At 43.7% G+C, this 25,270-nt stretch overlaps 3 protein-coding genes across 6 annotated transcripts; all 3 read left to right on the plus strand.

Moving 5' to 3' along the window:
* Positions 1 to 3,129: 3,129 nt before the first annotated feature.
* LOC108766928 (uncharacterized) lies at positions 3,130 to 12,905 on the plus strand. Of its 3 annotated transcripts, none has more exons than XM_018516508.1 (4): positions 3,130 to 3,832; positions 5,612 to 5,799; positions 7,178 to 7,392; positions 9,337 to 12,905. In XM_018516508.1, the coding sequence occupies exons 2-4, from the start codon at positions 5,694 to 5,696 to the stop codon at positions 11,746 to 11,748; spliced, it is 2,733 nt and encodes a 910-aa protein (XP_018372010.1). In that variant the 5' UTR covers positions 3,130 to 3,832; positions 5,612 to 5,693; the 3' UTR covers positions 11,749 to 12,905. The 3 variants fall into 3 exon arrangements, with proteins under 3 accessions (XP_018372010.1, XP_018372009.1, XP_018372008.1); XM_018516507.1 differs by having other exon boundaries at positions 3,130 to 3,818; XM_018516506.1 differs by having other exon boundaries at positions 3,130 to 3,818; positions 5,616 to 5,799.
* A 1,820-nt stretch (positions 12,906 to 14,725) lies between these two features.
* LOC108766892 (innexin inx2) lies at positions 14,726 to 18,698 on the plus strand. Of its 2 annotated transcripts, none has more exons than XM_018516444.1 (5): positions 14,726 to 14,912; positions 15,359 to 15,510; positions 16,662 to 16,904; positions 17,326 to 17,621; positions 18,358 to 18,698. In XM_018516444.1, exons 1-5 carry the CDS (start codon positions 14,732 to 14,734, stop codon positions 18,578 to 18,580), a joined length of 1,095 nt encoding a protein of 364 aa, XP_018371946.1. In that variant the 5' UTR covers positions 14,726 to 14,731; the 3' UTR covers positions 18,581 to 18,698. The 2 variants fall into 2 exon arrangements, with proteins under 2 accessions (XP_018371946.1, XP_018371947.1); XM_018516445.1 differs by having other exon boundaries at positions 14,818 to 14,946.
* A 294-nt stretch (positions 18,699 to 18,992) lies between these two features.
* LOC108766922 (tubulin beta chain) lies at positions 18,993 to 22,098 on the plus strand. Its single transcript, XM_018516488.1, has 5 exons — positions 18,993 to 19,382; positions 19,621 to 20,085; positions 20,594 to 20,898; positions 21,308 to 21,605; positions 21,802 to 22,098. The coding sequence occupies exons 1-5, from the start codon at positions 19,326 to 19,328 to the stop codon at positions 22,018 to 22,020; spliced, it is 1,344 nt and encodes a 447-aa protein (XP_018371990.1). The 5' UTR covers positions 18,993 to 19,325; the 3' UTR covers positions 22,021 to 22,098.
* Positions 22,099 to 25,270: the final 3,172 nt, after the last annotated feature.

The raw sequence follows: 25,270 nt of genomic DNA on the forward strand, positions 1-25,270 counted from the left end.
GACACATATATATATATATATATATATATATATATATATTAGTAAAAGAGGGTGTTTACGTGGTTCAGTGTACGCGCGTTCGGAAATTATTGATCTTATTCTCAAGCACAACTCGGGCAGATTCATTATTGGGTTTTATATATACATACGATAAGCTCGTTAAGTTTATTAAACGTAAAATAGAAAGGAATAACGAAAGAGATGACCGACAAAAATGATGTCTCTGTTCGACTGTTCAGCGTAAGGTTCGAATTATCCAGTGATAGTTTCCTTAATCGGTCATTTATACTGAATGCATATTCTCTGCATTCATAATTACTCCATTAGATTTCGTTAAATTTCACGAGAGAAATGTCCTATATAGAGAAAAAAGCGTCACTCGTCGAAATACAATGGATTCCCGTGATAAGAATTCCGAATTTGATTTCTTACGCGAGATTCTTTATTTTGATTCTTTATTCCTTTAATCCGCAGGTCTGGAGAACCGCCATGATCGGGATTTCCTGACTCTGGGATTATTCCGTTTCGCACCGTCTCAGCTCAATTCGCTTTCTTCCGTAGACAGTTCCCGTTGATTGTGGCTGGTTGCGATCGCGGCGGGTTGGTACGCAATTAATCAGCCCGTAAATGACGCCCGCCTTGCCCCGCTCGTGTTGTCGGACGAGACGACGCCGAGGCATCGGGCCTTAATTATACAGCCGGTTTGCGGCGAGCACAACGACGAGGCGTCTCTGTTTCCCCGCCGCAACAAATTGCCTCGTAATTATTCCGTGACTGTCGGAAAAGTCGGACCACATTTCGATATAAAAGTACCAACGGTGAACGAAGCCAGAATATCGTTAGATGGCTTAGATTAACGGAAATGAGAGTCTTTCTATACACACAGTGATGTGTGAAAAGTAAAAAAATTCCTCTAATTACTACTCTTTTAAAAATGTTCTATTTACTAGTTGATTGTATTTTCTCTTAAGCGGCGTTTACAATAAGATTTAAAATTTAAGCTTTAAGCCTTATATAAACCGTAAGAAACTGACCAATCATAGTCAATTATTCTTCTGACGTTTGACTGTGATTGGTCAATTTCTTACGGCCTGAGACTTAAAGTTTAACTTTTACTAAAATCTCGTTGTAGTCGCCGCTTTATGCGTTTCAGCAAAGTATCCGATTATAAACTGTGTAAATTGTTATATATTTTAAATAAACGAAATCATGTCGGAAAATTTTCATTTGTTCCAGCACGCTCGATCAAACTCATCCTTCTCGCGATGGCGATATTCCCCGCCATCAATTCGGGTTACTGGCGATTGGGTCAAACCATTATCCGTTACGTTATTGTAACAGACAGATCTATAACGGCGAAGTTTCGAAAAATCTTTACGTGACATGCTAAATTCTTAAATACCACTGGATATTGACTTTTAAGGAAATTTACTAAGCACTCATCGTGGAGTGCAACCTAATGAGCTCATAATGTAAATTTAACGACCTGTACAATAAATCCACGGATTTTATTTCACAAATTAATAATGGAAATATTTGTAGAAGTGGGGAAAGTGAGGCCATTGCGTAAATGGCGCGTTGTAATAAATGTCCAATACATAATCGAATTAATAATTGCCATAAAATTATATATTACAATGATGAGCGTTCATTTAATAGTCATCAGGAAACCACGAAGAGACAATGATTACTCTTTTACCGTCGGAAAATTATTGCGTAATTTCATATATCCGAAGATACATCAATTAACGGACTTTATTAGACCATAACGATCTATGGGAACATTTTCTGTTCGCCAACGCGGCGCGCGGAAAGAAGAGGAGGAAACTCCTCTCCGGTTTTCGGACAGATTATCGTGCGGGGCTTATTGTTCCCTTTTAGCTCCACCGGCATCCGCGAGACCGGAGGCGCTCCATTATCAGTTTTTCGTGCGTTTATGCCCGGATGCGACCTTAATTACCTTCCCTTATACTCGCGGCTTATTACGTTCCCCGAGTATAATATAACGCGGCTCGATAATCCCGCTCGCCGCTAGACTTAGCAGTATCGGCCGAATTACAGTGCGTGAAGCACGTTATACCGCGGCCTCGAGGTTGTATATCCATGTTCCTCCCCGGACCACAACGGTGGACCATAAATACGGTTTAAGTTATGGCAGCTACCTCGTGCTATATCTCGGTTAAGTTTATTTCGACGCTGATTAATGTAGGATTGCCGGCACATGCCGTATTCGCGGCTACCTTCCAGAGAACGAATACGAAGTTTCGAAAACAGTAGGCAGGGAAAAAGTATAATTTCGCCATCGGGGGTCTCGTCGAAGTTCGATATCGCGTATAAAGAAATTGGGGATAGTCTTTACACCGACTGATGCATCAATAGACAGACACGTTTACTACGAAAATTCGTCGACGTTGCAGGTGAATCATTCAGACGGTTGTGTTTGCGGATAAACATGAATTAAACAGTGGAATAGCCCTTCCAATCTCCCGACGTTTGGCTAAAACTCGCGAGCGTACAGGACAACCGACGCTCTCGTGCTCGTCGTAAATCGATACGTCAGGTGTGAATTGCGACGCGTCGCAGCGTCGTGGCGGCGGCGGCGGCGGCGTTGCGACGGCTTTTATTTTTAATAGCGGCTCGTGTATTCGCGTGCGTGTTCATGGAGCGGAAGCACTAAATTCGCACGATAAGCACGCTACGCGCGTTAAACATGCCTATCGATTGCCCGGACCGCGTGAGAGGGCAAGACGGCTGTTATAGGCAGAGTAAGATGAGAAAAAAATAAGGTGACAGCAGAACAGAAGCATCGGAAGGTATATGTGGAAGAAGGGACGTGACAGGACGGAGGACCAGTGGCAATAGGTGCAATAGGTCATCGCAGGGCGATTCAAGGGGTGGGAAGGGGGAGGCCAGAGCGGGGAGTGGGGGGAGTGGGGACGGCGAGCAGTTCAATGAAAGTCATCGTAAACGGAAGGGGAGCGGAACTGCGAAACGGGGCACACAGAGGGATCGGAGAGAACGCGGGTGGAGGGTAGAGAACGGGAGAGCGTTCCGCCATGCCGACGTCGTGGGAGAAAGACAGCGGGAAAGAGAACGCCAGAGAGCTTGCGCAAGCTTCGACCCGCCGCAGCTCCGATCGGCGGACGGCGCGGCGGCAGCGGTTAAGCCAGCCGCACGTTCCGAGTTTTCGTGCCAGCAGTCGACTCGCAGCCTGGCTTTCCAACTGGCACGCCGGAGTGCTTTCTCGTACTGTGCCCTCTCGCTCCCTCGTTTCGTCCCTCTCCTCTCCTCCGGGTTCTCTCCTTCCCCCCCTCTCTCTCTCTCTCTCTCTCTCTCTCTCCGCTCTTTATCCCTGGTGTTTCATATTCCACTCTCCGCTCTTCGACATGACGCGTTGATGATCTACACGCTGCAGCGTAGAACCAACAGCAGCGGTAGTGCTCGTTTGAGACTGGAAACCACCACCACCGCCGCCGGTGGTGGTCCACTACGAGATTCAATCTCGAGCAACATCCTTGAAGCGTCTTTTGAAAGCTCTATGTGCGTCAGTGCGCGATTAAGAATCGCGAGGAAAACTGTGCCAGGCGACGTAGTCGTGGTCGATACGTCAAGGACGACGATGATGTAAATTCCAGTACGCAAACGATTCGCTTTGGAAAAGACGTTTGTCCTGATGAGAGAGAAGATGGCACACTTGAAGGGTTCCGCGTGGAGGATATCGCCTCGGTGATTTCAATCGGCGAAACGACCTCTCCGAAGATCGGAGTAATCAGGAAGAAATCGGAGTAATCGGGGAGCATGAGAGTGTTATGGTAAAGGTGCGTGAATGGACGTACGTACTCCATTGTCGATGACAGTAGTTAAATTACCCCAACGAGTTCTCCATTCAAAAAACAAAAAATTTCTATTATTTCTCTAGCGATTTAGAGCTAAGACTATCTCTAAGAATTGCATGATCTTTTTATTTGGATTTTCTGAGATTCTCAAAGTTTTTGTTTCTAGTTTGTTTTGATAAAAGTCAATGTATTTTCATTAATGCCTATTCTACATCAGGATCGTAAGAAATTGACGAATCACAATCGAACACGAGAAAAATAATCGATCGTGATTGGTTAATTTCTTACGACTTACGACCTTATCGTAGAATAGACATAAATTTTTCTCCTCTTCCGTCTTCTAAAACTGTGTAATGTGTACGTTATAGTAAAGAACAAGAATTCCCGAACCTTTGCTGGATCCGAACTGTCGGTGTAATCGCGATTAAATCGTTGCGGAAATCACGTTCTCGTTGTGTATGCATCTCGCATCGGCGAGACGCATTTTCGACGTCGAGACGGTAATACGAAATAATCACGACGAAATGTCGGTAAATCGAGGAAAAACAATCGCTCGACGAGATTCCGCGAGATCGTTGATCCAGTTTCCTCTTTCCCTCGTGTCTCCTTGCTTGTTTTGTAAAACGCGCGTCGTCGAACGCATCCCCTATGCACGCACGTAATCAACGAGCGATCTAAATTGCTGATGCGCTAACCGCTCCGAGCTCGGTTCACTCGACATTTTCAGCACGCGCCTGCTTTTATTCGATTCGCGCACGCCGATAGAATCTGAAAATCCGCGAGTGCATCAATTCTACGGACGTTCCGACAGAAATGCACGAGTTTGTCGAAAAAAAAAAAAAAAAAAAAAACTTCCGCGACCTTGGCCGTTTGCAATTCTGGCACCTCGGACCTCCGCGATCCGAAATCCCGAGAGTCTTTGAATCTTTAAATATCTTTGGATCTCCTCGCGTTTGAACGATCCGAATTGCTGTGAATTTGCTGGAGGTTGCGTGCTTCGGGGAAAAAAAATATTGAATTCTCTCGAGAGACGAAACAATGAATGCAACGCGGGAATGCGAGGCGCGGGGGAGGAAAGCGGCGGTGAATGAAGAGGGAGAGAAAATTCCGGAGGTGAAGTACTGTTGTCGATAGCCGAGTCAACGCGGATTTAACCAATTATCACCCCGCTCTCTCGACGTGGACGTACGAACGAGGCCCTTCCGGCGTATGCTCGACCCATCTGGCAAACCATGCGGTGTTCCTTATTGTCCTTTGGGGAAATGATAATGCGATACTTGCGCCTGCATCGCATCGAGTACCTCGCGTTATAGAGATTTTGCGCTCCCGGATAGCGAATAAGAGGAAATTGGATATTTCTTTGGCTCGAACCAGCGATTTTCCCACTTGCTCTTTTCAGCAAGATTAAATTACAAATTTTGTGGAAGAGATTGATTACTATTGGAATAGAAAAAGACAATTCAATTGTACGTTTCGTCTCAATGCATTTTGCGGTGTGAAAAAATCCAGATATTAAAATGATGTCTCTGATGCCATTTTGATGGGAAAACGGCGAGAAATAACGTCAGCTTGCTGGGAAATATTTTCTGCGCACGAAATTATACGTACTACTGTTTTTTTCGAAGGACTTTGTGGATGGAGGATGTTCAATATTTTTTTCGATGCACACGCGACAGCCGACAGGACGGATCAGTGGAACGATATTATATGTATGAGCACTGCACACACGTGTGTGTGTGTCGTTATGTGTATTTTTTATATGCGCGTATGCACAGGTAGTTCCCGACGGGAGAGGCAAATGGAGATAAGAGGAGAGAAAGCGGAGGTATTTTGACAGCCTCGGCACTTGTCCCGGGAATGCCTCGAATGCCTGTGCTGGTACTCCTCGGTAGTTGGGGCTGGGGATTTTTCGCCATATTCCTCTTGCTTCTGGCCACCCCCAGTCCCGCTGCCATTCGCAGAGGTAAGTCTAATCCAGGGGGGCTGCGGGGAACTGAGGGGCAGGGTATAATTCCAGCGAGAGTTCAAATTTCCAGGCCAGCGACACGCGAAAACGATCTCTATATTTATTCGCCGGCGGATGCAATCCGACACCGTCATCATTTCTACCACTTTTCCGCAATCTTACGCTATTTATCTAATTGCTAATTACTTCTTTAATTTAGCGATCTGATAAGAATCGTGCGACTCGTCTTTCGAGACATTCGAGCGAGATGATGAGAGAAAAAAAAAGCATGAATAAAACGATAAAAGATTTTCTGATGTTGTGTTTATCCTTTGTGTATGTCGCAATTATTCCGAGTACTTGCATTTATTCTACGTTCGCAGAACTTTCAATTTCTAATTTAATCCAGTGGATAAAATACCGTTGCGACTGATGGATTAATCTCGAGTTTAAGGATGCGGTATCAATCCCTCTCTCTCTCTTTTTCCCTCGAAAGATTTCGACCTGCATCCAAATCCGATGATGCGAGGTTTAATGAAAACTCATCCAGGAAGCTACTTATCCTGGGAGCTGGTAGCAATTATCGCAACTTCGTTACGCGGCTAACAGGCCGAATTATCGGTGTAACAGCCGAGACGCGCGGCCTCGAATCTTAACCGTCGCATTAGAGATTTACTTGCGCCGGGTATATCGTTGGGCGCGAACCCACCGAGGCGAGGGCGAAGAAGGGTTTTGATACCCTGCGGAAAAGTGATTTACGAACGAAAGGCGGCCCGGCCATAATACGAGGCTGCCGCTTTATAAGAGGTATCTGGCAAGCGGGTCGAATATCGATTACACGGCCGAAACTTGTGTCGCGTGTTGTCGCGCGTACCTTACCCTCCTCGTACTCTATCGGTTCCGCGTGTCCCGTTCCTTCATCGTTTCCTCCGTTAGCCAACCGGGTCAACGAAAAATATCGTTGTTCTAATACGCGGTTGCACGAGACATCCCGTATTTTCGCGACGCTAGATTTAATAATACGTTCTACGACCAACTTGGTTTTTCGAAATCAATATTTTCTTAGCGACGACATCGCGGCTGGTCGTCATTTAACCGCATCTTTTCCGTTTTCATTAAAGCGAAGTTACGTGAAATTAATTAAAAAAGTATGTTTCTCTGGAGTTGAATTTTTTTCGTTCCGAGAATATTCTCAAATATCTTGCATACTCTAATTACTCTAATATATATATATATATATCTTCTATTACTAATGAATTCCTTATTGATAATTAATAAAATTATTATTAACATATTTACTTTGATATTAAGAATGCGAACGAGATAAAGAAGAGAGCATTCCGGAAGGGTTTCCCTTTCTTTTTTTTTTTTTGCGTTCTAACCAGCTTTATTTCAGCGGACCGAGGCCACTGCAACAAGACAGTGGACATTTACGAAGATGTGTCGAGCCCGGCGGTGACCCCAGCAAATTGGGGTAAGCCCCTCTCGTGCTGGTACCGTTTCCGTGCCTTTCGCGGAACACCCCGGGACTGGATTCTGCGGGTGCGCTTCAAGAAGTTTAAGGTCGGAGTGTTGGAGAACGCTACTACCTGCAGCGGCGGTTATCTGCAGGTGAGTACTATGTGTGCCTCTGTGTGTGTGTGTGTGTGAACTTTGTCGCTCGGGAGAAAGAGAAAGGATGAGAGACGGTGGCCCTAATTCCAGGATTGCGCATCCAAACCAGCATAGCCGAATTCATCTCATCGAGTCTCCACATCCCCTCGCTTCGCGCTCTCCTATTAATTGAATAGGGAGAATCCGGCCAATTAATCGGGCGCTGGAATTTAATTTCGATTCGACAATAGCGTTCCTCGATTATTCTTTCGATTCGAGTTGGATATCGAGGCCGAACTGGCGGGACGAGGGAGGGTAACGACGGAGGGATGCTGATACTCGCGTATCTCTTTGAATCGCGTCGCGGACCAATGCATACGTGGTACAGTCGAACCCGCATTGTACGATGAAAATGCGCATATTTCATACTCGTAAGCTGCGCGTTCTCTGGGGGGGAAAAAAAAAAAAAATACACGCAGTTACGCCAGATGTAAAGTGAGTCCGATATATCATTATCGGATTCGCCTCGCTTCGTACGCAACGATGCATTTAGAGTCTATTTTACGCCTAGGCGCACCAGACTCCATACTTTTGAGGAATAATTATCTACGGCGAAATGAAAAATAGAATCTCTATAATAATCACATCAAATCTTTTATTTTAATACTAGAATTTTATCGATTTCATTGAATTTTTACATATAATTTATTCAACTAACTTTAGCTAATTTAAATTAATCACATCGAATCTACATTTGATCGAAATCAGCGACTTGGCTCGTTTAAAAGAGACTCTCGAATAACGTATTGCCCAGAACCCTCGTATTCCGATAATCCCCATAATACCCCATGACGAATCGAGCGCACGTTCGCGGCGTATTGACTAGATAATAACTCGCGGGTTTGTTTGCGCCGTGACTATCATAAGAATAGAATAATTCAGTTTCGTATTAATCTAGTTTTGTCCATCGGGACGGGGCTGACAATGAATACGCGAGGGGTATCAAGCACAGCCGTATCAATGTCGCGAATTAGAGCATTTCCGTATAAGAGATGAACGCGATAAGTGATGCCCTCACCTTTCTCCCCGTTTGCCGCTTGCACCTCTTTCGAGCGAGCAAGCGAGCGAGCAAGCGAGTGCGCGCGGGCGCACTCGTCCTGCTGCCACCTCTCTCAGTTACTTCGGTATCAGGTATTGATCTTTGTGACGCTGTAAACCTCTCTCTTCTCCTCTCCTTTCTCTCCTCTCTCTCTCTCTCTCTGTGTGTGTGTGTGCTTCTCTGTGTTCACTGTGTGCTCTCTATTCTCCCCTGTATTTTCCCTCGGTTTCCCTCGCGACTTTCAAATTTACACCAGTAAAAAAGGATGAAAAGTCAATAGTAGTCACTTCAGGTACATTTCCCTCTGCATGAGATCGTAAGATTCAAGAAGCGAGATACATGACGAAACCATTGTATTTTTACTGAACTATTAGTTTCCGTTTGAATAAGTATATGTCTTCCATAAGTTGTTATCATCTTCGTGTAAACTTACAGATCAATTATTATTTCCTATACTTTCTAATAATTCTTTGTCAAATTATCGTGTGTCTTATTTTTGAATGCCTATTATTTTTAATAGACTTAATCATTTTTTAGAATAGCTTTTTGCTTCAAATAAATTTACGTGCGTAAACTCATAAATGTAGAACATTTGTATTTAACCAGATTACATTATACGATATAAAGAATTTTAATTATAAACTAAGTATAATTAAATTTCACCGATCATATCTTTTAGTGACACGAACGATTATTATTTATAATTATATTTTACGCGCGACAAAATTTTGGCACAAGAGATTGGATTACATTGGTTATTAAAATTGATTAAACCTCTCAATTCTTGACGCGACGTCGTCCTTACGGTCATCGATCGTTTCGAACGTTATATACCCATCACGGGTTCCACGTCACTGTTCCAGATCATAGACGGCAACACGAAGACAGAGGTGAGCAATCGCAAGGACCCGGGCGTTTACTGCGGCGAGTCCGAGCAGCCGCAGACCTTCATCAGTGAGACCAGCTTCGTGCGGGTGATCTTCCACGCGGACAACTTCACCGATCAGACGTATTTCAGTTTTGATTCGCGTGCCGAGCCGCAGTTCGAGGTGTATCTCAGATACGGCCAACACCCGGAGCTCTATCCGAATCGTCGTGGCGAGGTCGTACCAGGCAGTTACTGCGAGCGCGTCTTCAAGGACTGCCGGCTGCAAACGTGCTACGTACAGAGCCCGGCTTATCCCGGTATTTATCCGCGCGCGTTGCACTGCAAATATCGTCTCAACACCCGACTGCCCTTCATCAAACTCTACATCGAGAACGAAGAGTTCAACATCGACGGTCAACGTTGTGAGAACATCATGACGTGTCCGATGCGGCCGATCAGTTCCGGCTCGGAGCACTGCCCGTACGATTATATACGCGTGTACGATGGTAAGAACGAGAGTAGCCCGGTGATCGGCACTTTCTGCGGTATGGGCAAATTCCCGTACAGTATCATTGGTACCAGTGAGGATCTTTACGTCGAGTTCGTGTCGTCGCCGGCTGGTCCGTTGCTTAACACTGGTTTTCACTTCAACGTGGGCAACTGGCCCGGTCACGTAGAGACTGCGGGTGTTAAAAACGGCAGTTGCGACTGGCTGCTGAACAGCGAGTCTCTCGTGAGTGGTAACGAGGGTATCTTTCTATCGGTTGCGCACTGGTACCCGCCACACACCAGCTGCACCTATTTGCTACGCGGTCGACCCGGCGAGATCGCTCGTCTTTATTTCCCCAGCTTCCGGGTGAACCGTATCGAGTCGCCGATTCAGCCCTACGACGGCGATTGCGGTGAGAGCTTGACGCTTTACGACGCTGACTGGCCGGACGATGCTCGGATCATCAAGACCTTCTGCGACACTTTCAGCAAACCGATGGAGAAGCACGACTTTGTCTCGACGTCAAACGCTCTATTCGTACGATTCGAAAGTAAAACTGGCAGTTACTCCGGCAGCTCGCTCTATTACTGGGCTCATTATGACTTCTTCAATGCGACGAGATTCGGCGAGCCCACGCCCGGTACCGAGTGTGACGAAGTATTCGCATCGTGGAAGACGCGCTCGGGTCGTCTACGATCGCCATTGAATACTTTGGTTTATAAACGACCAGGCGACCCACCCGCTGATCTGTCCTGCACCTACACCTTCGTTACGGATAAGCGGCTGTACGCGCGCGTGATTCTCGTGATAGAGTCAATTAACTTCAAGGAGCATCCGTACGCTCAATGCGGCCATTGCTGGGATAGTCGAGTGGATCGGGTGATCATTCGGGAACCTAATCCAGATGGTATCAAGGGCCACTGCCTTTGTCGGATCAACAACAACGGCGGCACTCCGGCGCCCACGAGCTCATCGCCGGCACCGCGACCGCCTGTTCTCAGAGTCGTCTCTCGGGGTGAAAAATTGGATCTGAAGCTGCTGGTGGACGGTGCGCACGCGGCTTCGAGTTATTTCAAGTGGCCCGCGCCACTCTTCGAGGCAAGATACGAGTTCGCGCATAGTCCTTTATGCGGACCGGCGCTTCTGCCACCTGCCACCGACGGTGAGATTGAGTTTCCGCATTACGAGGCACTGGGATATGTCACGCCACCCAGGACCATCAAATGTATCTGGGAGTTGCGGGTGAACCGTGAGCGCGATCTCTGGCTGCACTTTGACAAGATCAAATTTGCATCGCGCTCCTGCGAAGATGGCAAGCTCGAGATCTTCCTGCCGGGCAGTGCCGAGCCGTATCTCGGTATTTGCGGTGAGAACGTCAGCTATGTGAGAGAGATGCCAATCATTTCAGCGGCGCACATCACCCCGCCAATAGATCATCAGGCGCCGGGCGGTGATGTCATCGAGGAATCGCCCGCTGTGATTATACAGTTTACCGGATCCATGGCACCAGCCAGGGCGGCCTTCAAGATCGCATGGACCGAGCTCTTTCATCTACCAAGGGACGGATCTGGGGCTCTCAACACCGGGAAATTAGAGGACTGCGGCTTCCAGTGTCCTGGCGACGCGGGATGCATTCCGTTGAGATTGGTGTGCAACGGTGTGGTGAACTGTCCCAGTCGCAGCTTGCCTCTGCCGGGTATCCTGAATGGCACCTTTTACGAGCAGGACGACGAGTCGGTGGAGACGTGCGGTGGTCCTGTCAGTGGTAATGGCGGTGGTTTCGCTGGACCCGCCGGCTGGGCTGGCGCAGGTTTAGGCGCCGGTCTCGCCATTCTTTTGGGTCTGGCGTGTTTCATCGCCATGTGCAGGCTTTGCAGAGGACGATCGCGCGCCAGGGATATACATGTGCCCTATTAAGAGGCGTGATCGTGCCTGCTTCTGCGGGTATACGCACAAGTTCGGGGAACACAGAGGTCTAAGAAACGAATTTATCACGTTTCTCAAGGAATTGACATTCTTTCTTTATACTCGCATGTATGTATGTATGTACGTTTGTATACATACGTAGACGTATAAATAACAAATCTTTATTCCTGGAGAAACCCTGCAAATATAACGAGAGAGATGTTCTTGTGGCGTTTTAACTTTTTAAACGTCGCTCAAACGTCTTTGAGTCGCATCAGCGTTGCTAATTTTGGTTAAATAAATTGTATGTCTCCAACTATATCATAGATAAGATTATAATCTAGAGAAGAATAGAATCCCTAAGGCAAGCTTATTTAACCTGTCGAGACCGTTGGTGCCCTTGTGTTTCAGACCTCTGTGTTGTTTGAGAAATCGATAGAAATGGTCGAGAAGAAGCATTCTCCTTCTCGAGACTCATCGAGATGTGTCAGAAGATGTTTTTCCATACTGCTCCAAACGACAGATCCGACATTACAAATAATTCTCTCAATGTGATGCTTCCGGGTCTAATGAACGTCGAGTTTGCTCATTAATTGCGAGAGGTTGATTCCGGATCTTTACTACTCTACTGTTGTATCGCGGTGTTCAAGTATTACTACCGTCTGTCAACGCCGATCGCCCATCCCACGTTCATTACACTGTCGGTCTTCTATTTACACTCTTTACGGAACTCTAATGATCCATACGTTATCCTTCTCTTACAGCGACGACGAAATTCTAAGCAAAGCTGTATTTGCCACTGCCGCGTTATACTCGTCGTATTGTCATCGCGTCTTCTCTACACACACTGCCATAGACATAGAACTTCATACATAGCTCTCATCTCGATCGTTCTCATATGTCGTTCGCGAGAACTATCGTAGATTTGTGGCGATCGGATTATTTCTGTCGCTGATTGTACGGGCGGCGATAGCTTCATTTCTAGCGATAGCAAGACATCTATGAGATAGTAGCTTCAACGATATGTAGAAACGTTTTTATACTTTGATTATCTCGTTCCTCTAATCTAATTATAGAACCTTATCGATAATCAGCATCGAAGTCTGACAATAATGAGTTCGAAACATAAAAGGAAAAAAAAAAGATTATACACATGGATTAGATTAAGTTAGATTAAGTTTTAAATGGTTGCTATTGTTTTTCAAAAATATTAGAATAATTAATAATTAAATAATTCTATATTATAATATATTAAATGTTTTATAATTAAAATGAATTATGTCGTGTTATATATTACACGTAATATATTTTATAATATATTTGTGATTTGTTTATCAGGTGGCATTATTGCTATCTCTAGAAAATCGTACGGAGTAGCATGGATCCTCAATTTCCTTTGTCGCTCGTACAAGTGCAAATCAGCGAGCCGATCGTCGTAGATTCCGACTTCGGGATATAGTCCTTAGCGGTTGCTCAAAGTTGTCCTGCTTCGTGAATTCTCGAGAGAAACTCGCGTCGCGAGCAAGATACAATTAAATTGACTTAAAATACAGCGGGAATGGCGGGAATGACGGAAATTGATAGTACTATCCAGTAATTGTGGCTTCTGACGGGTCGTGACACGCCTTGTCGATTTAACATCTTGAGGTTCGGCGACAGTGTATATCGAATATAATATACATACATATATATATATATATATATCGAATCCGTTGCGAGGTATATAATCGCTCTAGTGTCCATATTGGAGAAAGCAAAAGGAGAGAAGAAACAGGAAGTGAGAAGAGTTATGGATTCGCCGATTCGCAAGATGTCTGGACTCTATGACACCGAATGAGCGTGCCTACTAAAATATGCAGCTATTATGATGCATGTGATCGTCGACAGTGCAAACAGTTTGTATATAATAAGGCAAGGGTTAGAAGAGGAGGTTTGTAAAACCAATTGCTTTTTAGAAATAAACCGGTACATTAGGTGTGAGAGAGAAATAATTAAATAAAATAAACAAGAGTAAATAATGCGTCGGCGAGACGTCGGGTAAAGTGCCGGCTATCGCCAGCGATAAGGAATCCCGTTAATCCGATACTCTCGTTGGTTGGACCTCCTCCTCCTCCTCCTCCAGGAGGGCTATTATAATTAGAACAAGAAACAGACTCGGAAACTTGGCCCGCCGCCCCCGGGGCTGCCGCGCTCTAGGAACGATGTTTGTTTGTATATAGGGAAACATTTATGTAGGTTTAGCGACAATCTCAATAGCGGATACACACACCCACATGGATTCACATGACACGCACACAACCGAGCGATGCGGTATTAAGCGCATTATTAACGAGCGCAGTTATCTTTAATCGACGATATAACGATTATCTTACTACGACATGTAATTGCGATAATAACAATTATCATGATTACTATATTTTTTACTAATAAAGAGCATCCTTGGAGTCAAGGAAAGAGGTGATTCTTTCTTTATATGTACTTAAAGCTCTGAATCCCTTCGACAAATCTCAGAATCCGGATTCGGTGGTGCGCGACGATGAATTAAAAGCGAGGAGGATCGTTGCCGAGAGCAAAAATTACAACGTGAGATCGTTACGAGTTCAAGATTTACGAGTCTGCTCGCTGGTTAAGTGCGGACCAATTAAGGCGGATGCAGTTTTGGGCACCGCCATTCTTGTCGATGATTTACACGGTAATAATTTCTCGCCCGTCGTTTTACCGTCCGTTCGTAATTTTGATCATTCGCCTTGCGAAATCCTACCGTGACGCATAATCCGATTTATTTTTCGTTTCATTATGTCGATTTTTCTCGCGCATCGATTTAAACGTCACTTACTCGCAATCGAAAAGCCTGTCTTCCGCGATAAATTCCTGGACGAATTTGAAGCAAATACGCGACGCTGCAAACGCTTTCTTTCACAATACGCTTTGGAACCTGGAATTTTCTCTATTGTGCTTTGTTTCGGTGCTCGAGACAAAAGAACACGCGATAACCATGCTGGACCTCTTCGCACCTATTAAATGCCTTCTACAGAAAGAATCCGTTCGTGTCGACAATGTCGTCTTCAGGCTACACTCGCGCATCACCGTCCTCCTACTGCTCGTTTGCACCATTCTCGTAACTGCTAAGCAATACATCGGCGAACCGATTTCTTGCATGACCGATGCTTCCATCGGTACGAATTCCGCTAACCTTTAGACCTCAAGTGTGTGAGCATTTGGGATTTGAAACTTTTACAGAAGTTGTGCTCAAGGAATTCATCGTAATGATTGCATTTATAAATCCTTTCTAAATATCTTTCTATATGTACACTGAAAAAAAGAGCCTGGTAGTGGTTATCGAATGTCAAGTGAAGTAATGTCAATCAAATGATCAGTTAATATAACCAAAAATAATTTTTTTTAATATTTCGTAATTATTACTGAACAATTAATTATTATATTTGATAATACTTAGTAAATATTTAGAAAATATTTAAATATTTTGAAATTATTTCATTTGACGTTTTTTGGTAGATATTACTAGATTTTTTTTTAGTGTGAGTATATTTAATTATTGCTTGAGCAAGAGCATATTAATAACAACTGGTCGTAATTGATATTTGACATGTTGCTGTGGCAGACAAAGATCCCGTAAATGCGTACTGCTGGATCTACAGCACATTCACGGTATCCCGACATCTAAAAGGTATTCCTGGACGGAGTATAGCGAGTGCTGGTGTAGGACAGGCCCTTCCAGGTGATGAAGCCCGTCATCATCGATATTATCAGTGGGTCAGCTGAATTTAGAACGTTCACGATATGGATGAGGAGATAATCGATACAATAGTTGATAAACAGTTTGTTGATGGGACATAGAAGATATATTTATTAAACTATATACCGGAAAATATACGTATTTATATAAATTATCGGTATTAAAGTCGTCATGTATTCACCGCGATTCTCTCAAATATTTGCTTTTGTTATAAAATTTTTTACAAGTTACTTTTTCTCGCGAACCTTAAATCAAATCTCCGATAAAATCAAGTTATGAACTCAGCCGAAACACAAAGTTTCTTTATTGACTTGTACCCTTCAAGGCCAAAAGCTCAAGAATTTTTATGCTCGATATAAAAGTTCTCCGAGAGACTCCTACTTCCGTTAGACTTCTCTAGGAAATTCTCGCCGAAGGAAAGATCGACTCGGAATTCGTCAAAGGCATCCCTAAATTGTTTTTCGATGGGGCACTCTGAAAAATTGAAAGCGAACGGGAGAGAAATGCGAGGGAAAGAACGCGCGTGTGCGACGGAATTGGTCGATCGCATAAGTTCCGTATGGAATGCACACACCCACACAGCGCGTTCACGTACGCGAGATGCATGATAACGGCTGCACTTCGTTCCGATGGTCAGGTCGCTCTCTCGGCTCTCGGCTCACCGGCGCATGCAGACGTATTGCGCGAGCGTGAATGAAATCTGAAACGTGAACGCGTGAATGTAAAGGAAAACGTCCGGAAAGGGGACGAAGACGGCGCGCGGCGCGGCGCGGCGCGGCGCGAGGAAATGGAAATAGAGATCGCGCAGATACTGGACCGTTATCCTACATCTCTATATTGCGCGATTCGCATCGCGGAAGGCAACGGACAGTAGTAGATGTTTCCCCATGAAATCTTTAGGTTTTCCAATAGAAAAATATTAAGTCAAATTTAATTATTTTCTGCTGAACCTTTTGCAAAGAATAAAATAACTTTGGCGATATTTCTTTAATTATATATACGTGTTACGTCTACGATATCTTTCTTTCTTTTTAATTTCCGACGATATATAAGATAGATATATAAAATTCACCTCTCTTTAAAAAATGAGAAGAGATAGGATAAATATTTCTTAAATAAAGATTAATTTCAGAAAAATCGAAGGAAATAAGGATGTAATGTTTATTAGGTATGCTTCGTTCTCGGCTTACAAGCCATTTCTTTTTACGTGCCGCGCGCGTTATGGGGCATCTGGGAGAGAGGCACCATAAGTCTTCTTTCGCGGGATCTTGCGTCTCCCTTTCTAAGAGACGTCTGGACCGAGGAGAGGAAGCAGCAGCTCGTCGAATATTTCACCAAAATGAATCTGCACGGTCACAACTTTTACGCCATGCGTTTCTTCGTGTGCGAGCTCTTGAACTTCTTAAATTCGGTAAGTATATATAATTCCCCTTCACAGTTTAGAAACGGAAGAGTTTCCGCGAGGGTACTTAAGGGATCTCGATCGGCCAACCGGGATTATGACGTCAGAAGCGAGGAAATTGCGCGGAAATAACTGTGAATAATTGATTTCTGGGTTCGATAATGAGTCCGGGCTAACGAAACGTGGTCGAAACTTTGCTTCGAAACGAACCCGATATATCGCCCGGAAATACAACTCGAGGGCCCTTAACGTATAAAATATAATCGTTTCTCATTTTCTTTACGATTCAGCAAGTAAAAAAATCGACAAATTCATGCAATCGTTAAGATTCGGCATTTACTGATTATTTTTACGATTATTAATGTTAAGAGTATACCACAGAGAGCGTTAAGTCAACGAAAACTCTCGATAAAAAACCTTTCATCGATAGATAGGACAGATATATCTGTTGGATATATTTCTGGAGGGACAGTTTAGGCGATACGGACCCATGGTGAGCGCGTTCCTCGCCGAGGAAAGTCCTCACGAAAGGATCGACCCTATGGCGCGATTGTTTCCGAAGGTAACCAAGTGTACGATTCACACATTCGGACCCGCCGGTTCCGTGCAAACTCACGATGCTTTGTGCGTGCTTCCGCTGAACGTGGTAAACGAGAAGATCTTCGTCGTTCTCTGGTTCTGGCTGGTGTTTCTTGCGGGCGTCGGTTGCCTCGCGGTAATCTATAGGTACGTAAATTCCTTCAACGACTGCGCATTATGGCAATTCCGATTACACAATGTCAGAAACATACTCCAACAATCTATAAAACTTATTCTACGCGGGTATTATAATATTTTGTACTCATCAATTTTCCAGCACTTTGTGCTACAATTGCGACTCTTGCATTATATTTTAATCCTAGAATGCAGTTGCTATTGAGTGATAAAGTATGTTATATCAATACGACATAAATTTTACGTGCAAGAAAATGGGTCACTCTCGATTAATGCAACAAGTTCACACTTTTAATGACAAAATATTTATAAACACGAATAACCTAATTATTAATTTAAAAGGAGAGAAAGAATAAACATATTATGAAATTGGAAATCAATCTGTAAATGGAGTGTCCAATGTCTCCTCATAACATTTACTAATAAATGTATAATAATATAAAATTGTTTAAAAAATTGAAATCATTAATTTCTGTTATAATATTAATCACCAGGAAGTTTAAACTGAGATATATAACATGGACATAATTTTTTAAATCTCCTAGCTTTCAGCGCGTTTAGGATGTCATATTGGATCTCCTAATGACCACTGAAAAGGTATAGCTTAGTCCTTAATAATATCTTTCTTACTCTTACTTAAAGTTATGTATCGATAGCATTCTAGGATTAAAAAAGAACATTACGTAGAACTGTGAAAAATGGCAAGTATCGTCGGATCGATATGCAATTGATACAATCCTCCTCGCAGGATCATAGTGTTTTCTCAAGCATGGGCGAGAGTGTATCTTCTACGAGGTGCAGTTCGCAGGCTCGAGAAATCTAAAGCTGAGCGTGTTGTACGAGTATTCCATTTCGGCGATTGGTTCCTATTGCACCAACTCGCACAGAACGTCAATCCTATCGTGTACATGGAGCTGGTTAACGAGATAGCGAAAGCCTTCACGACTAAGAGTTTCGCGGACTTCATCTAGATCCCCTCGACCTCGACTAAGTAGCATTACGCGGAATTCAATTTACGAAGCTCCAAATGTTCTTATAAGATATAAACGTTCGATGAGTATTCTGATACAATATCTTACAATAAAAAAAAAAGGGATAAATGTTTAAAAAAAAGATGTACTGTGCGATTTCAATAAAGATGATTAAAATCTTCTAAAAGGATTTTTTTTTTAATTTATCAAGTTATATTGAATTACCTAAATAAGTGTATTCGAATCGAAATTATCGTATTTTATTCAAAGAGGTGTTGAAATTATTAAGATTTAACATCCACCAAGGCGTACGAATTTCTTTCCGACAACTCAATACCGACGAACAATACGAGCAGATACGCCGCGGTGTGAGTCTTTTGTTCATCAACGTTACATTCAATTGTCCCGAAACAGAAGCGGAATTGAGATACTCTCTTCTCGCTCGGCGTGTATCCATGGGAACGTGAGTTTGACTCAACGAAATTACCCAAGTTACGGTTCTTAGGGTTAGGGATTTCATCGGAATTATTACGAGTCTCGTCGCGCATCGGAGATCTTTTACGCTTTCGACCTTATCTCACGGTGTGTTCTCGCATCGCCCGGCTGTTCTCCGGAATACGTGCGCGTTACGCATTTCCAAGGTAACGGAAACAGACGACGACGAGGAGTTTTGATTTCATCGCCTCGCTGCACTCACGGGTATCGTGGTGAAGAAGAGAATTTGCAAAGTCGAAGTTAAGCGAACATGCGGGAGATAGTACATCTTCAGGCAGGCCAATGTGGCAATCAGATTGGAGCAAAGGTATATATGTTTCAAGTCCTTGAATAATTCTCAGATACAAGTCTCACCCAGTCCAATGTGAATACATATCACGAGAGCTTAAATGAATACATTTATCCAATTGAGACAAAAAATAATTATGTATAACCTTGAAATATGTTATGCACGCCCAAAAATATCGATTGTACATCAAAGCATCGAGATTCTTGAAAAATTTCTATTTGAATGAAATATCTCTTTCTCATTACAACGATCACAGTTTTGGGAGGTGATCTCGGACGAGCATGGGATCGATCCCACTGGCACGTATCACGGTGACTCAGATCTGCAGTTGGAGCGAATAAATGTTTACTACAACGAGGCGACAGGCGGTAAATACGTGCCACGTGCGATTTTAGTCGATTTGGAGCCTGGGACAATGGACGCGGTTCGTTCGGGGCCGTTTGGTCAAATATTCCGACCAGACAACTTTGTGTTTGGACAAAGCGGTGCGGGTAACAACTGGGCCAAGGGACATTACACCGAGGGCGCCGAGCTCGTCGACTCCGTCTTGGACGTCGTTCGCAAGGAGGCCGAGAGCTGCGACTGCCTCCAGGGATTCCAGCTCACACACTCGCTGGGCGGTGGCACTGGTGCCGGCATGGGCACTCTGCTCATCTCCAAAATACGCGAAGAATATCCTGATAGAATCATGATGACCTTCAGCGTGGTACCTTCACCAAAAGTATATTGTTCCATTTCATTTTAATTTTTCAGTCTTTTTTCTTCATATCTATCAGAAATTCAGATCTCTTTTCGGTTCTGCGATTTCACAATTTCACATCTAGCATGATTTTAAAGGAAATAATTTAAACGTTCTCTCTATATTCACGGACGAAATCTTCATTGACTTTCGGGGAAACAATACGAGATCGGATTTCACGTCAAGAGTTACGTTTCGAATTTCCACGTGTATCGGGAATCATCCACGGAGCGGTGTCTCGCTGCGGCGCAAACATGAAAGTCTTTCTGATGCGCGCAGGATAAGGTACAATGGATGCGAGACAAAGCACCCGCCAGGAACCGACCTTTTGTCCTTAATAGGACAATACTGAGCGCGTTGCCAGCATACAATACTTGTACTCTCTCTCGTTTGTGTATTCATGTTTGCGCGATACGCGAGCGAGCGACCGATACCGCGGCCGGGATGCCATACGTTCCACGTCAGCATTTATTCTCGCCTCCTTCCGAAGGTATCGGACACTGTGGTCGAGCCTTACAACTGCACTCTCTCGGTACATCAGCTGGTGGAGAATACAGACGAGTCGTACTGCATAGACAATGAGGCGCTTTATGATATCTGCTTCCGGACTCTCAAGCTGACCACGCCAACCTATGGTGATCTCAATCATCTCGTCAGCGCGACCCTGAGCGGCGTTACCACTTGCCTGAGATTTCCCGGCCAGCTTAACGCAGACCTAAGGAAACTCGCCGTCAACATGGTCCCTTTCCCGCGACTGCATTTCTTCATCCCCGGCTTTGCCCCTCTAACCTCTAGGTCTCATATTTCCAAAGAAAACTAATTATTAAATGGAGCATCAATGCGCCATAACAGCATATTGATGTCATATCGCTATTTTATTTAAACGAAATTTTCTAAATTGCAATGCAATAAAATCAGTGTAATTAATTAACTAATTATTTAGAGGAAAATTTATTCGCGTATGTAATTTTCCGGCTTTCTTGCTTTCGGCGTAATTCTAAAATAATGTAGGAAATTAGGTAAATGAGAGTTCGATGCGGTACTTGATGCACAAAAATATAATTTATATACATATACATAGAATCAATGATTGTACATTAAGTACCGCACTAAACTCTCATTTGCCTAATTTCTTACTACGTTATTTTAATTTCGAGAGTCCATAACTAGTAATTCTTATGAATTCTAAAATGATATTTTATAGAGGATCGCAACAGTACCGAGCACTCACGGTACCCGAACTCACCCAACAAATGTTTGACGCGAAGAACATGATGGCCGCGTGCGATCCACGACACGGTAGATATTTGACAGTGGCCGCAGTATTCCGTGGCAGAATGTCGATGAAGGAGGTGGACGAGCAGATGCTCAACATCCAGAACAAGAACAGCAGCTATTTCGTCGAGTGGATACCGAGTAATGTGAAAACTGCCGTTTGTGACATACCCCCGCGGGGTCTGAAAATGTCCGCGACTTTCATTGGCAATTCTACGGCTATTCAGGTTCGTTTGTCGTTTGGTTGTTGTCAAACAAAGAGAGAATTCGACTGTGAATCAATTAAATTTTCAATCGATTTCTCAGAGTTGCAAATTTTCCAAAAACAAATTATCCGTCATTCGGTACACGTTAAATGTATTACTTAAAAAAGGTAGAAAGGATTAATTATATCGAAAATGTAATTATTTTTGCGTCACACAGGAGCTGTTCAAGAGGGTATCGGAACAATTCACCGCGATGTTCCGACGCAAGGCGTTCCTGCATTGGTATACCGGCGAGGGTATGGATGACATGGAGTTTACCGAGGCTGAGAGCAATATGAACGATCTCGTGTCCGAGTATCAGCAGTACCAAGAGGCGACCGCCGACGAGGAGGGAGAGTTTGATGAGGAGGAAGAGGGCGAGGGTGAGGAGAAGTGAAGATCGTCCCCATCTCCGGAAGATGTTTATCGAGTGCTCGCTACACCTGCTGCTTCCTTTCCGCTCTCGTCGCTTCTTTACGTAGTTATATCGTTCCACCCTCGTATCTTCTTAGAGTGTAAAATAATATGTAGCCGAGCCGACGTCGGCCGACAGCTTGTTGTTCCTTGTCTTCCGCGTGTCTCCCATCGTCGAAAGTATATTACGTGCATAAAATAAAGAAGAAAAAGAAGAAAGAAGAAAAAAAGAAAAGAAAAAGAGAAATAAGAAAAAAGATGAGAAAAGAAAGAAAAAGAAGCTCCTGCTCCATTTTCCCGCGTAAGAAGCACTCATTTCTCTCGCATCCTCTTAACCGCGTCTAGAACAGAACGACGAAAACGGAACACTCTCTCACTCTGGGGTTTGCGCGTGGTTTCCGGGTAACCTCCGGTCGCTACGGAGATAATGCGAAATGTACGTATCGGGGAAACGTTTCCTGTTTCCTCTCCTTCAAGTAAAACACTATGCGCAAGCACCACTGACGGCGCTTGCTTACCTTCGGTTGCGTACTCCAAGTCAAAGAGAGAAGGAGAGAGGAGGAAGAAGAAGAACACTTTATACCTTAATTAAAAATTGAAACCGATCTCTTCTCACTACGCGTTCTGTACATTTCAAGCGGCATACTATTCGCAATATTCCTTGTTACTCATCAGCAACGTATTCATTATATGCTTCTCGCAATTAAATTTATTATGTTTTATTCTCGCTGTATTTCAATTTTAATGCGCGCTTTTAATTTCACGATTGCTTGTATTAATTTTATTAAACGCTACTTTCATTCGTGCGGAATAACGGTCCCCGTTTAGCCGACTAAAAATCACTCGTCGATTTATTTCGGGATACTCCATTCTACGCCCGGGAGCGATTCTTTTACAATTCCCGACGCCGCGATAACGCGCCGTAATAAATCGCAGCGGGGCGATTCGGCGCGTATCGGAGGCTCGTACATCACGCTCGGCATCACTGCCGATTGCCGGTGCCGACACTGCCGACATCAGACGTCGTACAATCAGTCGCACATTCTCGCATTCGGTCCTTGCGATCGAGAACATTATTGCGTTGCGGCAAACAATAATTGCACAATTCTCCGCAAACCGAACCGAGATACTTGCTAAGCGACGTGATGTCACGCATGTCCAGCGAAAAATGAGGCGATCATTCACAGCGGGAGAAATATCGTCCTCGGCCAATATTACATCGGAGATTCGCGAAATCCCTGAGATGGAAGCGAGAATCCGGAAGGATTTTCTCGCCAAAACGTCTTTTAACAAATATGTAAGAAAATGTAGATAAATGTATGTATGTATGTATATATGGTATACATACGTCTACTTTTACATCAAGCTTTCTGCAGCAATTTTACGATACGTTGCTTTTTTTTTAAGAAACTTTTTAGAAATAATTTGAAGGTTTGAAGATGCAAGCTTTTGCGGAGTCGCATGTCCGCATTTACCTAACGTGAGGGCGTTTACGTAACCGCGACAGAAATGTGTGCGCGAAAATGGGCGGGGAAGTCGGACACTCCTGCCGAGCACACGTGTGGTCCACACACGGAATGCTAATGCTAATAATGCAGACGCATAAACTTGGGATTTAGATCACGGTGTTCCAGTTTCCGTCACCGGGTGTTGTTTCCCGCCGCGCGGTTTCTCGCGATCTTGCATCTTCGCTCGGTTCTCGTTAACGACCTCGGTTGCGAACGACTTTATATAATGGCGTTATGAGAAAAGGAAAGAAAACAAAATAAGCGTGACGCTTATGCGGTCTCCTGTCATCTCATACGAAAGCGGACGTGTTTACAAACGTTTATTGCCGCTTGTCATCGACGTCGATATAGAATAAGCAAGAGGACTTATTCGAGCGGGCGGCGGAGCTGACGTTGTCCGATAAGCAAAATAGAACGATAAATAAAAAATACCATGTATCATATAAAACGCGCAGGATTCACGGATTAACGGATTTAATCCCTTTCGGCTTAAATACAAGGTGTCCAACTTCTCGCGACTTATTTTTTATGACGACGAATTCCTTGGTCAATTTGGATTCGAGTTTTTCTCAGCGTGCGGGAAGTCACCGTTTATAGCGTAGTTTTCTTTGGCATCGCGTATCTTTGTAAGTAAGCTTTGATTAGAATTTTATAAAATAACTTTCGTCTATAAAATTATAAAAGGACGCATTAATAAATCCATTTGATATGCCCGTTTCTACCAAAGTAGGTTAGCTTTAATGTTGGTTCAACTTACTCTTTTTTTTTTCTAATTCTTAGAATTAGAAAAGGAAGCGCTAGTTGTACCGAAATGAAAATTTAACTACATTGGTAGAAACGAAGGTTTAATTCGCAAAAAGATTTCTTTTTCGAATCATTTGTGTGTATCTCGAAAGTTTCCGCCTTTCTCGCCAAGGAAAAATCAATTCCCAACTGATCGAGGAATTCGTTAATTTAAAAAGAAATTAACATTCGACAAGCGGGACACCCTGTACATACCTTTGTACGTATTGCATTGTGCATCGTCATCCGACTGTGCATTGCTCTCTCGTCGGTAGCTGGCCGTCTTTTAAAAATCGATCGCCCGCGGGCCCCGGAGGCAGGAGACAGTGGACCGTTTGTCTTGCAGCGACATTTTGCGTTTCACGTAAAGAGAATTCGCGTATATACAATATACACAGCACGTCGTAACGTATCTCACTTGCGATATACGTACATCGCATCGCGCCGATATTTATCTTCGTTAGCCCCAATTCGCGATCGGTCTAGGCGTGCCTCGCGGCTGCACGTAAGGGTAGATACCGTAGATAGTAGATACCGAGGCGCGCAGGCGAGTTAATCGCATCGTAAACCATTAGGGTTGGTTACAAATGGCCGCGTAACGCGAAAAAAAAGACCAGCGAAAACGGAAGGGGATATATAGCGAATTGCCCCTTTAATTCCGATGTATAAATGCTAGCTCGTTAAAATAAACGGAGAATTATTCGTAATGTATATGATGAAAAAAATTAGTAGTAACTCTATCTCTGTAAAATTTATTTAAATACAAATTTTCGAAAACTGATTAAATATGATATTAATATTGAAGAATTTTTATTAAAAAGAGAGAGAGAGAGAGAGAGACTTGTTTCAAATTGATTGAAAGAATTTATAAATGAAGGGTGAATTACACTCTTGGACGACAATCTGTATATTAATATTGAATTTCTAATCAAGTAATGTAAG

This window comes from Trachymyrmex cornetzi, unplaced genomic scaffold (assembly GCF_001594075.2).
Source record: "Trachymyrmex cornetzi isolate Tcor2-1 unplaced genomic scaffold, Tcor1.1 scaffold64, whole genome shotgun sequence".
Lineage (NCBI taxonomy): Eukaryota > Metazoa > Arthropoda > Insecta > Hymenoptera > Formicidae > Trachymyrmex > Trachymyrmex cornetzi.

Excerpts from the sequence above, each read along its gene's own strand:
- LOC108766928 (XM_018516506.1), top strand. Across the intron at positions 5,800-7,177 it reads TCCCGCTGCCATTCGCAGAG|CGGACCGAGGCCACTGCAAC; the intron begins GTAAGTCTAATC and ends GCTTTATTTCAG. Across the intron at positions 7,393-9,336 it reads GCAGCGGCGGTTATCTGCAG|ATCATAGACGGCAACACGAA; the intron begins GTGAGTACTATG and ends TCACTGTTCCAG.
- LOC108766892 (XM_018516444.1), top strand. The coding sequence starts at position 14,732 with ATGCTGGACCTCTTCGCACCTATTAAATGCCTTCTACAGAAAGAATCC. Across the intron at positions 14,913-15,358 it reads CATGACCGATGCTTCCATCG|ACAAAGATCCCGTAAATGCG; the intron begins GTACGAATTCCG and ends TTGCTGTGGCAG. Across the intron at positions 16,905-17,325 it reads TCTTGAACTTCTTAAATTCG|ATAGGACAGATATATCTGTT; the intron begins GTAAGTATATAT and ends TTTCATCGATAG.
- LOC108766922 (XM_018516488.1), top strand. The coding sequence starts at position 19,326 with ATGCGGGAGATAGTACATCTTCAGGCAGGCCAATGTGGCAATCAGATT. Across the intron at positions 19,383-19,620 it reads GCAATCAGATTGGAGCAAAG|TTTTGGGAGGTGATCTCGGA; the intron begins GTATATATGTTT and ends CAACGATCACAG. Across the intron at positions 20,086-20,593 it reads GCGTGGTACCTTCACCAAAA|GTATCGGACACTGTGGTCGA; the intron begins GTATATTGTTCC and ends CTCCTTCCGAAG.